The sequence below is a fragment of the Drosophila sechellia genome, chromosome 2L (genome assembly GCF_004382195.2).
Source record: "Drosophila sechellia strain sech25 chromosome 2L, ASM438219v1, whole genome shotgun sequence".
In the NCBI taxonomy this organism is placed as follows: domain Eukaryota; kingdom Metazoa; phylum Arthropoda; class Insecta; order Diptera; family Drosophilidae; genus Drosophila; species Drosophila sechellia.
In genome coordinates, this window is record NC_045949.1 from 6,592,018 (window position 1) to 6,605,983 (window position 13,966).

Genomic DNA, 13,966 nt, shown 5'->3' on the forward strand with positions numbered 1-13,966 from the left:
TAAGAATTAATATTTTGGTTAAAAGTCGATCTCTGTGATTATATTTATGGGTAATTACTTATTGTCTTCAGCTCATTAGTTCATCCACCAATTATTATGGGGGAGTTCCCCACTTGGGCTGCCCCAATTGTGGATCGTATGGGCCATTAAACTGAAACTCAATCCCAAAACATGCTTACATTGTAGGCCCGTTTAAGGCTATTAAATCGGATTCGTGCGAACCCTTTTCCGATAATGCGTCCAGCCTTGTTTTCGACCACCTCCAAATCCAAAGGAACTCGGTGGATGGGGCCAGACTTTTGCTCTTTTGAAATGGAGATCGTAAATAAACGGCACGCTCTGCAGGCATTCAAAACAGTCGAACTACTCGTTAAAACTAGAGCCCAAAATGATATGCATATGGCACCTATTAATGGCTACTTATGCTGTACAAGTGTCCCCCATTTCGGAGCTCCCCCATTCCCATTTGCCGTTGACACGGGACTGATGCGTAACACGACAGTAGCATCGGGATCCAAGGGGATGGGAAGTTGTATGGATGGCCCGACCTGTTCGTCATTATGTCGCCGGCATGTCAGCGGGCAGTTGGAGGAGGGCATTATGCAGATGTGCATTCATCACGGAGTTGCGGTGCTGCGGACACACCCGAGATGCTATCCCACATCAACGCTGCATATTTTGCCGCTTTTCGGACAGCGGCGACCACTTGCTGAAATTTCATTATGTGCGTGATTTATAAATAAGCCTTGCTGGCCCCACGCCCCATTCCCCCCCTCCATCGTCCGAATCCTCCTCGAGTTGTTCCCAGCATCTTCAGTGGTTACGAGCTAAGACGTCCCACGCACTTTTCGACGCCACAACAGCAACATCAAGTCTCATCTCCTCCGATCTTCTGTGCCCCCAAAATGCCCCACCTTCCCCCACCCCCGCGCACTGCAGTTCAGTGCGTATTAATCATAAAATTGTATTATTAACATGTTTATTTTTCGGTCTTCAAGATTCGATTACACGCATTCTTCCTGCTCTTCGTGTGCAGCGCTTTCTGGAGTGTTTTTTTTTCTCCTCAGCGAACGTGACTTTGTTGTGCAGTGTAACGAAAGTGAGCTACTTTCTAACACTTTGGTGGGGTTGGGGATTATCATCAGCCTTCAATTGCTCTAAGAAATATTGTCATTTTACGGCTTCGCCGGTTAATTGGGTTACGTGGCTTTGGCCAATGACGGCGACCAGGCCAGATGCCTTGCACCTGGGAAAAGTGTGGGAGTTGGCAAGACATGGTTTGATTGGAGTGAATTTGGTCAAGCTTCCGGCTTAATGATTCAAAGGAGAGTGTGTTTAATGCCTGTTGATAAACTTGCATATCTAATTACAAATATGTACCTAAAGGTGTTAACATAGCTCTTCATTTATCCTACGAAAAAAGAGCAAGTGCTTATCACTTAATTTTCAACTCAGCCCCTCTTTTTAATTGCCAATAACAATATAATTAAAAGTAGTTAAAGGTCAATTCACCAGCTTATCGGAGAAGTAAAACTGGTTTGCTCGCATATCAAATCAAAAATATTGAATAAATATTAAAGGTATTAATTAACGTGTAGGGCTTAAGCCATAAAACTAGTGATTAACGCCAAGTTAACAAAAGTTAACAACAGAAATAAACCGTCATTGAGGGCTCTTCGCAAACGAAACTCAGCATGTTTTCTAACTTTTTTCAAGATCCATTTATTCGATTTCGTTTATAATTATTTGTTATGAATAAATTATTTTAAATTAAGCAATAATCCGACTAACTATAGTATATCTAACAGTAAGCGGCATTACATCTTAATCGTATTTCCTAGGCGATAGCTTTGCTTACCAAGCATTTTGATGGTTCAATACAAAGCTTGTTTAAAATCAAAATTTGTATCTTGGCTGCTTTGGCGTTCGTGGACTTGAAAACGATTTAATTTGTCCCTAGCTAAATGCAAATGCGAAAAGAATTTATGACGAAAATTCCGAACTAAGCTGGCTAGCAAATTAAATGCCCTTTGTTCCAAGCCGACTCCTCCAGTTGAACAGTAGCAGATCGCTTAATTGATCCAGTTGCTCTCGGAGCTCCATTAGCTCCATATGTTGTCTACTTGACCACACTGGTCAGTTCGATGGAGTCGTCACATCTGAAATGATATATATTTGTTTAGACTTGACTCTCTGGCTGATGCTCAGATGTGTTGACATAAAATGAATTGGCCTGGAAATGGGCTTTAAAGTGGGAGATATGATGCAATCCTTCATTAACCCAAATGGACTATCTTAACCCAATTTAAGATAGGACATATGGACCCTTTTTAGATGTTGCGTAATATGCAGTGTGTAAAAAGTAAAGTATTGCTGTTACTCGATCGTTAATCTGTGATTAATCTACAGTGAAGCTATAGTGTATTGCATAGTATATAGTTTACTAAGTCGCATAGTGATACAAAAGGCAGTTACAAGTAACCAGATGAACAGGCACTAAAAACTGCGAAAACCCAAGACATAAAACAATTTACTTTACATAATCCAACAGAAGGTATTATAAAAATCCTTTGCATTGTGCTAGATTAAACACTAAAACCACAACATAAAACCCAACATTTTATGGCGAACCACGAAAAGGAAAAGTGATTTTGAGGAGCGGTTGTAAATCATTTAGATGAAGGATGGCAATGAGCATGGGAATTTTAAGTTGGCAAGAAGATAGAAAACGGGTGTAGAGACCGAAATTACTTCTGGCGGATCGGGGATTGATCCTGGGACCTGATGGTGACCGCACTGAGGCAGGAATCATCGTTGGCCTCGTCGTCGGTGGCCAGCGGAGCGATGGATACTGTCAGCGGAGGAGTTGGTGGAACTGTTACCGCGACTGCAGCTGAGCCATTGCCATTGGCAGTGCCTTTGAGGCCGACCACATTGGCCAACTTTGTGGTGGCCGAGACCGCGGCTGCCATCACCTGGCCTCTTCCATTGAGCAGCGAGTTGTTGGTCAACTGCTTTTGCATCAGCTGATTGGAGGAGTCCAGGCGATTGGACAGCGAGGTGTGCCTGTTGTTCACCGACTGTAACGGGGAAAGTTTATTAAATTCATAAACAAAACCACTGATATAAAATAGTACACACCGGATTATTGTTGTTCACTCGCCCGCGAATGTTGTAGAGTCCGTAGACCAAAGGATTCATACAGGAGTTGGTCGACGCGAAGATGAACAGCGCCTTGCGCACCAGGGGATTGATCTTGTCTGCGGAGTGCTTGTCCAGCCAGTACCACATGGATATGGTGTAGTACGGAGTCCAGCAGATGATGAACACAATCACAATCGTGATGGTCATCTTGAGCGTACGCTTCTTAGCCCGGCTGAGCACGTCGTCGTTGGAGCGTCGGAAACGCTCGGCAATCACGTCCTTGAGGACGCGCTGGCTCTTCCGGTAGATCTCCAGGTAGATGGCTCCGTAGCAGTAGATGAACATGATCAGCGGAAAGGCGTACATGCTGCACATGGAGGCCGCCTGATACAGCTTCTCATCAAAGTCGCTCCTGAACGAGTTGAAGATGACGCACTGAAAGTAGCCGGTGACGGCGGGATGCTCCTCCAGGTGGAAGAGAAAAGCCTGCCGGAGATGGATGACAATTAAGTATATCATACTGGTAGAAAATAACTTATTTAAATAGCCATTGCAGCAATTAAAAATAGTGCGTAAATTGAAGTAAGTCCCAATTTGGTTAAGAAGTGTTGTCTGGAACCCACCTGTGGAATGCTGCAGACGACAGATCCCAGCCAGGCGCAGGCCAACATGATGCGTCCACGGTTGTAGGACCGCTTGAGCGGCTTCAGTATGGCAAAGTATCTGATGGAGACAAGAGGAACCAGAGGTGGTGAGAGGCCGTCGGCCAACGATTGACACTTCGAGCCACCTTATCTGGCTATCAATTTGGTCCATTAGCGACAGTCAGCGGCGCGGCGTACTCACCTGTCGAGCGATATGCAGACCATCACGTAGCTGGACAGGTACAGGCCGAAGACGCGGAAGAAGCTCATCAGGCGGCACATCAGGTCCGTGGATAGCCACTGCACCGTCCAGGCCCACACGATCTCCATTGGCATCAGGAGCAGCGTCACCATTAGATCGGCGATGGCCAGATGCATTAGCATGATATCAATACGCAAGGGACCGCGCAGTCGCCGCTTGGTCAGCAGATACAGCACGGTGCTGTTGCCAATTGTTGAGATCACAAACAGTATGCTGATCCAAATGAAAGACAACATTAGGTACCGGGAACACGGCGGTGCAGGAGGAGATTGGGGGTGCGGGAGAAGGTTCAGAAGCGATTAAATTGGTGAGTGGGAAATTAAAGAAGTTTTTTCCCGAAGGTGGGTGTCTGCGTGGGTACCATTAAGTGGGTCAACGAAGTGCAGTTGGAAAGGTAAACTTGTTGAATGAATGAGGTAAATTAATCGTACTTTATTGGTATAAATTGCAGACAATCTGGGCTGAAAAAAATTATGTTCCTCAAAAGTTGCGAAATAGTGTAAATTTGAATAATATTTTCAGAACCGGTCAATTATATTGTTAGTTTAAGCCCACCTTTGGCTGCTGTGCTAAATTAAGCACTTTCTACGCCTTGACTAAGTGAGCAAGTTACACTTAATCGATTAAACAAATCTCTGGCATTCTATAAAGTGAACCCTGCAATGATCCGCAAAGTTCAAATTCCAAGTGAAAATGATTAATCTCAGACAGATAGCCAGACACCCGAGGAGAAACCAGCGGTGATGACCCTATGGTTTATAGGTGTTTATAATTCAGGCAGCGACACCCACACCGCCATATGAATTGATTAGTTTAGACTTGTTACAGATAGTAAAAGTCAAAGTTGATAAGCTGAATATACCAATATATCTATATATATGAGAGTATATATATCTAGACGACCAGGTTGTAAAATGCTGGTCGGAATTCCACTCACCTGTACACTGTGATGGACAATCGGTGGCCATCATTGAAGACCATATCCTTGGTCAGGTGAATGGTGCCATTGGTGTCGTTCACGCTCGACCAATTACTTAGATCACGATGATCATTCTCCTCAGCTACTTTTGCCATTTTTTGGGACAGGCTAATGAATTGTATCTGAATGCAACTGCATCAAGGCTTTGCCTTAAGGATAACTTCTTTTATTCTAAATTAAAAGATACAGATACAGATGGATGTTAAGATACTATTTCTTGTTTTTATTTAAATGTTTCTGTTTCTTTATATTAATGTTTTTTATTCATTTTCCTATACTCCAAAAGTGTTAATTGCTAAAGTTTAAACTGCGTTCTTTATCATTTGGGTTCGTTTTGGGGGCCTGTCATTAAATAATTGTGAAACGTGTGCGCTGCATTTTGACTTTTCGAATGCTTTATTATTGTGCCGTCTATAGAGATAGCTCAATATTGAAAACACAAACAAATATATTATTAATATTCCCTGACAGACAGTCACTCAATTAATCGAGTCAATTGCACTCAGTTTAATAATGATAATGAACACTTTTTCGATTGCTTTGGATTTTAGGTTCAAGAACTTGTTTATTATGTTATTGGTATGATTATTTACGTTATGTTTGTTTGTTTGTTGGCCCCTTTTTTTCTAGGTGCGAAAGCTGGCAATGACCTTGAACCAAATATTCCCGCGCGGCATTAACGCATTTAAGTTTCCGATTGATAATAAAAATTCCGTTTATGTTGAGATGCCCGGTTCGGTGTGCTTTCTAGAATTGATATGTATGTACATCTATCTACATCGGTATAATAATTATAATGGGGAGCATCTTGCGCTCTCGCTGGCTTATTAATCTGTTAATCAATTGCGCTCAATCGAACCGAAAGTTCACTCAATTGAACAGCAATAGCTGCAAAAAACTCGGACAAATCGTTCTCACATTAATCCTTCAGTCGAATTATTTTACGGGTTGTTTGTTTAGACGCGCCGCGTTTGATGCCTTTTGAACTTGTGCTCAAACAAATGTGATTCAAAATAAAAGAGTTTTCGAATCGAGCAAAATACGGTCCAAAACAATTCGATTTCGTTCTGAATAAACTGAATAAACTTTAAACTCGCAGAATCCCAAGTTCACCTAGCCGAGTGCTGGAACCCCTCGAAGATTACAGGGAGATTCGACTAGATTGTTCTTACTAATCGATCGGCTTGTGTATATACTACCTATTGTAGGCGTAATCTTCGATTACGAGAACGCGTACGTGCTGTTTAAATCACTTTTCCTCTATATGCAACTATTATATACGTTTCTTCATTCTGTTTTTCTTCCTTTTTTGCGATTTCCGTTTTGTTTTGCGTTTTCTAAACACGCGGCCACACCGTGTACTGCTGTGTTATACAGATATAGCAGATTTGAACCTGAGATTTTTGAATATAGCGATTTAAGTAAGTTCTATTTTGCACACACCTCCCAGCAGCGACGAAAATACACTGTTCACACGGCCCACCACCCACGCGCGTAGTTATCGCTATCGATGATGCGAGAGCTTCTTAACGGCACACACGGCTGAGACTAACGGTACTCCAGATCCACACTCACACCGATCGACGAGCAGGAACTGACTGAACCGATTGCCTGGGATGCTGATGCCGCGTACTTGAGATCTCGGCAGCTACTGATAACCCAGCTGGAAGATGAGCGCAACAAGTGGAAGCTTCTGAAGTCCCGACCATTCAAATACCCGGTCCTCGGCCTCCTCTTCAAGGACTATACGCTTGAATGCGTTTCTATGACAGCTCAAACCTTATGAAAAGTAGAATTTATCTTAAGCCTTCTTACTCTTTAAGTTCCCATTTTAATTTATACCCTTTAAGGAACTTCCTTCGTCAGTGTTACAAAACGATTCACGGTATTGATATACCCCTAATTTCAAGTAGCGGGTATACAATGTTAGGTACATTGATAACAGCGGACGACCCCAATAGTAGTCAGTGGATTTAACATGTGTGTGTGTGTGTTTTCAGGTCCCGCCCGCATAAATTTCACGATTATCAATGCGTGTACACGACTCAAAGTTCAAAAGGTGGTCCGTCTGATCGCCAAATGTTTCGATTCCTTATCTGCCGCATGAGTCGCGTCTCAGCCGGCACAAGTGATCTACATGAATCTTCTTATAGGCCTTATCGGTGTCTTGTTCCGAGCTTTCCTTCTTTCCTAAAACCTCGCTCGCTGTATCCCACTCGTATGTCCTTTTTGTTTAGGATGTCGCACCTCTGATCCCGTCGAGCTTTCACTGGTATCTGCCAAATCCACTGCCAAGGTTCACAATTTAACCTCATGCCGGCCGGGCGATACGCAAGTGGACAAAACGCTTCATTAAATTTAATGAGCGTGCCGCGACGGACAAAAGGATTTCAAGTTCACGTTCCGCGGCGCACATTTGTATGCTACGAAAGTGGCGTGAGCGCGGCCTTATCATGATGCACCTGGCACACCTGATAAGACGGCGGAGGGGTGGCGCTCTAATGAGTGGTCATGCAGAATGTGCACTAACTGAAATAAACTGCACATTCAAGGGCGCCTATTAATTTCGTATTTGCGCTTGCACTCAACGCGGCTTAAATCAAATGCCCAAAAGTCCATTTATATTTATAGGATTGAATACAAAACTTTTTCTGAATTTATAGCATCTGACCAAATAGAATTCGTTATATTTCAGGATATTTATACAAGTTAATTATTCATATTAATAGTCCATAAACGCTAAGCTGAACTGAAAACAACAGCTTTATTAATTTGCTAAAAAATGTATTTGTTTTATAAAATTCAATAAAAATTGTACAAGGAACAAATTGAAATCATTTTGTAATACAGAGTTTTTGGGGAAATTCAATTTTAAAATGAATCCAATTAGATTTAAATTTTTGATTAACCGCATTTGACCAAATTTTGAGCAACGGTCACACTACTCAGCTCTAAACAAGTGTGGAAATATCGATAGCATGGAAATATGCATCGATATTTTTGTCCACCTCTAGCGACCAGTCCATGTGGTAAACTAGGTCTGTCGTTTTGAAATTATAAGTGAAACTCTAGCAGTATGCTGCGCAAGTCAAAGAAACAGCCACAGACGGTGGCGGAGAAGGTCAGCAAGCTGCTTGCCCATCCGAACGAGAGCGACAGCGCGGAGGACTCGGACTTCGATGTGGCCACGTGGCCACGTCTGGTGGACTTCGAGGAGGAGGAGTACGACCTGCCGGATGCCCGGAGCACCGACTTTAGGAAGACGAACGTCAAGCTGCTCTCGGAGCAGAGTGACCGCTACAAAGGGAAGATCAGCAGTCGCAAAGAATTGGATGAGGATGATGATGAACAGGAATTGTCCTACGAAGAAAGCGATGAGGATGAGGATGATGAGGACTTGACAGACTTTAAGCAGAAGTTAAAGGCTGGAGGAGCTGAAGATTCCGAGGAGGAAACTGCTGCTGGACATTCCGAATCTGGGGAAGAAAGTGAAGAGATTGAGAGCAATTCGACGGACTTTCAAAAAAAGTTTGAGGCTGGAGATTTTAAATACGATGATTATGATGAAGAGGAGGATGATGACTCTGAGGAAGAGGACCAGGAAAGTGAAGGAGATGACGACGACGATGACAACGATTCGGAAGATGAGGAAGCAGAAGACGACGCAATCAAACCCTCGGATGTAATGTCCAAAACCAACCATCAAGCTGAAATCCAAAAAGGACTCGCGGTCCAAAACCAGTTGCGCATCTGGGAGCGTCTTCTCGAGCTGAGGATAAACACCCAAAAGTTCACCAGCAAAGCGAATCAGCTCCCCGCGCCGGATTCTTTAACGAAACTGGCATCGGAAAGCGATGAGCTCCAATCGGTGCTAACCGAGGCCCAGGAGCGCTCATCCAAGTTACTGCAGCAACTGCTCTCCCTCCAGTCAGCTCTCCACCAGCAAAACTCCGAGATGAAAAAGTCGGTGAAGCGCAAACAGCCCGGAGATGATTCGGGTCCGGCGGTCAAAAGTTTTGGTTCTGTTCTGCAGAGCAATTTCCAGCAAATGACCGGCTATCGCAATGAAGTTCTGTTAAAGTGGGATGACCGTACGAAACTCCTGACCCCTGGAGCGGGTGTCAAACGCAAGTCATTGCAGGAGGACTACGACATCATCAAAAAGATCGACAGCGCCCTGGCCAATCGAGAGGCGCTCGTGGAAAAGTCCCAGACTCCAAAGAATAATCAGGCGGAGCAGAAGGAAAACTCGCCGGTGCAGCGATTGAAGCACATCTACGACGACAGCGACTTCTACCACCAGCAGCTGCGGGAGCTCATCGAGTACAAGGCCAGCACCTCGTCCAACATGAGCGAGATCACCAAGCAGTTCGTGGAGCTACAGAAACTGCGCCAGAAGATGAAGAAGAAGGTGGACACCAGGGCCAGCAAGGGGCGAAAGCTGCGGTACGTGAAGCAGAATAATATACCTGCAAGATTTACTCACGAACCTTTAAATATACTTTCAGATACGTGGTGCACAACAAGCTCATCAACTTCATGGCGCCCAATGAGAGTAGCGACTGGACGGAGGCCTCCAAGTCCGAGTTGTACAAATCGTTGTTTGTCTAGACTGTAATAAACTAATATATGAAGCTTTAAATAGGAATAAAATCTATGAAATGTCATTATTGTTAATTGCTATTTAAAGGAATTATAATAGTATACCTAAAAAAATCGAAATTAAAAGAAAACTTATTTTAAATTGTTCTTTATTTTATATATTTATGTATATTTTCATTTGTTATTTACTTTTAACTGCTAAATTTGTATGTTCAACATTTCATTTTCGTTAATTCTTATTTCTTCTCAACTGGGTTATTTATGCAGCAAGTGCATAACAATATGGCTTGAATATAATCGCAAACGTTCGAAATTACCGCTTCATAACCGATTCGTTTAGCGGGTGTTCGTGTTTCGGAGATTGTGTACTGTTATGTATTTATTTGCTGGCTTCATTCGAGTTGCGTTTTTAATTCGGTTCGATAAATATAAATTAATTTTAATAATTTTTTTATGTATTATACTAGTTGTCCGCAGACGCACATACTTGACTTTTATTCATTTACTTTGCTAGTCTCGTGAATTATTTGGATTACTTCAATCCATTTATAAAATGTTCACTTCGTTTACTTTAGTTTTATATTTAATATTGGTTTCTTAGTGTGTTCGTCGTCTAAGTCATTGTTAGTTATGCATACGGTAATTTATATATTTATAAATATCATGTATAATGTTAGTAAATCAGTGCATAACTGCAATAAACGGGAGCATTGTGATGATGGGAATTTGACATAGAATGGAGACGAAATACAATTCAATAAATAAGTTTTTAAATTTTACGCCTATGATTTAGAGAATACAAAAGGTTCCTTCTAAAAATACTATAAAAAGTTCGACACATTTACAAAATAATCTTTGTGACTTTTGTTCAATAGAAATGCTTGGGTTTTCTCTTTGGGAAATGATTTTCGGGTTGTATTCGATCGCAAGCTCTTATTAAAAATTAATTAACAATCAGCTGAAGGTGTATAGAGCACATAATATCATCGTTTACATTTACATACTAGAGATAAATGTATATTGCACTTTACTGCGCACGAGAATCAATCAATCTGGACATACATGTCATAAGGACTCAAAGAATTTTGACGAAATACTGGGCAAGGGTTTACATTCAATTTGAGACAAGGAAACACAAATATCCAATTTTGTTAAAAAAAAAAAAGAAAGAGTGCGCGGGAATTGGGGAAGTACCATGGCTGACTCTTAGCGCTGTTCTTGTATACAAACTACCAATATAAAGATTACAAAAATGCCACTGAATAAATTCTCTCTATCTGCGATATTGGTTTTTCTTTTTGGGATTTCTCTAATTGTTAATGGAATTCTTCAGCAACAGGGGCAGCCCAGTTTTGGTTTTTGATTTGGAAACGAGTATGGTGGCTGTTTTGGCTCCACCAGAGCTTGCTGCAGCAGCTTCCGCAGAGGCAGAGTTGCGCCTGGGAGCCGCCTGCCGCTGATGAAGCTCTTGGAGCAAAGCCGAATGCTTGTCCAAGGCCTTCAGCTGCGGCATGTTCTGGGTCTCGTAAAGCGACGACTGCAGCTGAGTGTGTATCGAGGTGACGTTGGAGAGCGTGCTCTCGGCCTCCGTGGTTGGAAAGTTGCTTAAATAACGTTTACTTGTCGTGCTTCCTGTTGTTGTCGATGATGTCGTTGTAGTATTAATCCTTGTAGTCTCTTCCTGCACTGAAACCTGTAAGGAACGCCAATCAGCAAGACGAAACTCAAAAGGCAATGTGCAGCAAACCTTTCGCATAAACGCCAACTCTGTATCTCAAGTGCACTTGGCAAGTTGTATAATACTCTCCATATCCTTCTGCACCCCATACAACTCCGAAAGATGCTTTGCAAACACACCATTCACCTCACTCAATTTTGCCAGCTAAAAACATAGTTTCATTAGCAAATTACTAAACATGAATATTGTGCTTTACCCACAGTTTGGTCATTGGACTTTTCACGTAGGCTAATATTGGCCGACTTAAGCTCAAGTTCCTGTTGCATAAGTTCTTTCTGCAGTTGTTCTGTCCGCGCCTTGAGCGTGGCCACCTCACGACGCAGTTCATCCTCTGTGGCGCCTCCTCCGGCTGTAGCCACACCACCGCCGCCCACGCACAGCTGCTCCATATCTCGTTTGAGGCGAATATTCTCCTCCTTGTAAGTGTGCAGTTGGCGCTTCCATTCGTCTACATTGGCAGTTGATTCCTTTAGAACAAAAAGGCCAAAAACGATCAGTAAAATGTACAAAATGCACGTCCCTGTCAGTTTCAATCAATGTAAGCTTATCACATTGCTTACCTGAAGAGCACTAGTCAACCGTATGTTGTTGTTCTTCAAGGTAGCCAGCTCGATTTCCCATTTCTTGGCATTGGCGCAGCTGCAAAGAAGGCATAGCATTACTGCCTTGAACCAATATCGTCCAACGCGTTGCTCACCTCTGTGCCAGGGCCATTTTCAGACGCTCGTTCTCGTACTTAAGCTGCTGCTCGGCGGTGGCGCCGGCTCCAGGACCCGTGTGCATGCCCACAATGCTTCCGCCAGACGAGATGGTCACTCCACCGCCACCAGTTACGCCCGAAGTAGGTTGGGGCGATGGAGTGGCCGATCCGATGTCCGCCTTGACATCGCTGGTATTTAGAAGCTTGTGGGAAGGACTGTCCGGATTGGCGTTCTGGGTATTCGTGTTGCTCATGTTGGGCGGCTCCACAGTGTGCGGATCGATGGCTGTGTTGTCGTTCTGCATGGAGCCCACAGCTCTCCCGGAAATGGGCGACGTGTTGGCCGAGGTGGTGGGCGTGACGGCATTCGATCCGTTGGCCGATTTCATGGCATTCTTGGTGGCCTCCTTGACCTCCTGGAACTTCTCTACGAACTGTAAAGCGAGGTAATTAGTAAATAAATATATGGAACGTATCCTAAATACTCACCTTGGTCAATTCCGCCTCTGAGGCGAATCCCAAGCCGTACACCGTGTTTGCCCGCACATCACTCCATTGGCCGAACTTCTGGGAGGTCTGGGTGAATGTCATGTTGGGCGTGATCGTCGAGTTTATCACCGCCTTGGTGCCCTCGACACTGATGATGCGGTACAGATTTCGCGAGCTGTCGTAGAAGAAGCTCACGTTGACCGCCTTCATGCTGGCCGTGATCCAGGTGCGCTTCGTCTTCGGATCGATGTGGAAGACGTGCGCCTGGCAGGTGAAAATCGGTTGTTCGCTAAGGGTCATAAAGGGATTAAAGCCACAGGCGTGTGATTAATTAAAAATTCCATTTAGAGCAGGCAATAAATAGTGCTGCTGTGCTTGTGTGTGTAAACTATGGCAAAGCATTCTTTCACTGTGGTTTATTAGTCAACAGGCAGTGTGTAATGCATTTATAATTAGCACTTCTTAAGTCCCAGGATAATCTTCGTGGTCCTTTTTTGATGAAGTAGGTCGATATATATATTTCTTTGGATCGGGACTGATGCAATGGCAGATTGTTGCGGGGCGCAGGGCCCCATCAAATCAATTCCGTATCCGTGGTAGCCTCCAGTACATTTATCTGTACATATATATTTATATATGTATCTTATCTATTACCTATCCGCTGACATCGTCCGCTGAGCTCGATATCTTGTGTCTTCCCGTTATCGCTGGCGACTGTCGACCGCCGACTAAATTGCATTATGTGCTAAGCCTTTTCCGCAGCCTTGCTTGTGATTTTTGATTCTCGGGCGGAAAACAAGCACGCACACACCTGCACAGTCTCACACACCTGCACAGTCTCACACACCTGCACACCCACACACATGTAATTGGCCTGCCCACGCGTGTGTGTGTGTAGGTGTATGTTTGTGTACATATATATGTATGTATTTACGCCGCCCGCTACACACAGAACGCCAGCAACAACAACAACAACATAGGGGGGAGATGTCAGTTCGGCGTCGATTTTTCCCACAGTAAAAACTGCAGGTTTAGGCCGGTTTGGCCGCGCCCATCGGTCTTACCCCATTGTATTTGTTCTTTGGCGGTGACTGAGTGCTTCCGCTGTAGTTTATACCAATGCTAGTCGCTTTTACTGATGAATTTCACGGTTAAAAAAAATAAAACACAAATGTCTAGAGCTGGAACCAAAATCGATGTTTGTATGGTGATATCGATGTTTCTACTGGCTCAGCACCATCGATGATTTATTTGCTTCCAAGCATCGATACCTCATGGGCTCGTATAAGAGCAACGATTCTTATCGAATAATTTAATCGTTTAAACCGAATTATGATTGCCTGTACGGCACCATAATATTGTAATTTTTCAAGAACATGTTTAGCTGCTGCACTTAAATTGCACTTAA

The 13,966-nt window shown here is 43.4% G+C and overlaps 3 protein-coding genes across 6 annotated transcripts; 1 reads left to right on the forward strand and 2 right to left on the reverse strand.

Annotated features, from left to right (window-relative positions):
* Positions 1-1,697: 1,697 nt before the first annotated feature.
* LOC6611428 (gonadotropin-releasing hormone receptor) lies at positions 1,698-6,598 on the reverse strand. 4 transcript variants are annotated; one of them, XM_032726877.1, is made up of 8 exons: positions 6,229-6,447; positions 5,623-5,776; positions 4,988-5,200; positions 3,991-4,263; positions 3,768-3,867; positions 3,142-3,630; positions 2,752-3,080; positions 1,698-2,159 (listed from the first exon to the last, which is right to left on the reverse strand). In XM_032726877.1, the coding sequence occupies exons 3-8, from the start codon at positions 5,122-5,124 to the stop codon at positions 2,120-2,122; spliced, it is 1,368 nt and encodes a 455-aa protein (XP_032582768.1). In that variant the 5' UTR covers positions 5,125-5,200; positions 5,623-5,776; positions 6,229-6,447; the 3' UTR covers positions 1,698-2,119. The 4 variants fall into 4 exon arrangements, with proteins under 4 accessions (XP_032582768.1, XP_002035972.2, XP_032582769.1 ...); XM_002035936.2 differs by lacking the exons at positions 5,623-5,776; positions 6,229-6,447 and adding an exon at positions 6,473-6,598; XM_032726878.1 differs by lacking the exon at positions 5,623-5,776.
* Positions 6,599-8,033: 1,435 nt separating this feature from the next.
* On the forward strand, positions 8,034-9,751 carry LOC6611430 (protein Aatf). The gene is made up of 2 exons (XM_002035938.2): positions 8,034-9,475; positions 9,538-9,751. Exons 1-2 carry the CDS (start codon positions 8,106-8,108, stop codon positions 9,638-9,640), a joined length of 1,473 nt encoding a protein of 490 aa, XP_002035974.1. The 5' UTR covers positions 8,034-8,105; the 3' UTR covers positions 9,641-9,751.
* A 22-nt stretch (positions 9,752-9,773) lies between these two features.
* Positions 9,774-13,771, reverse strand: LOC6611432 (homer protein homolog 2). Its single transcript, XM_002035940.2, is given in 7 exon segments — positions 9,774-11,324; positions 11,379-11,513; positions 11,570-11,836; positions 11,930-12,008; positions 12,067-12,503; positions 12,559-12,847; positions 13,623-13,771. Coding segments are annotated over 7 exon segments (1,596 nt in total). The 5' UTR covers positions 13,628-13,771; the 3' UTR covers positions 9,774-10,940.
* Between the last annotated feature and the right edge of the window lie 195 nt (positions 13,772-13,966).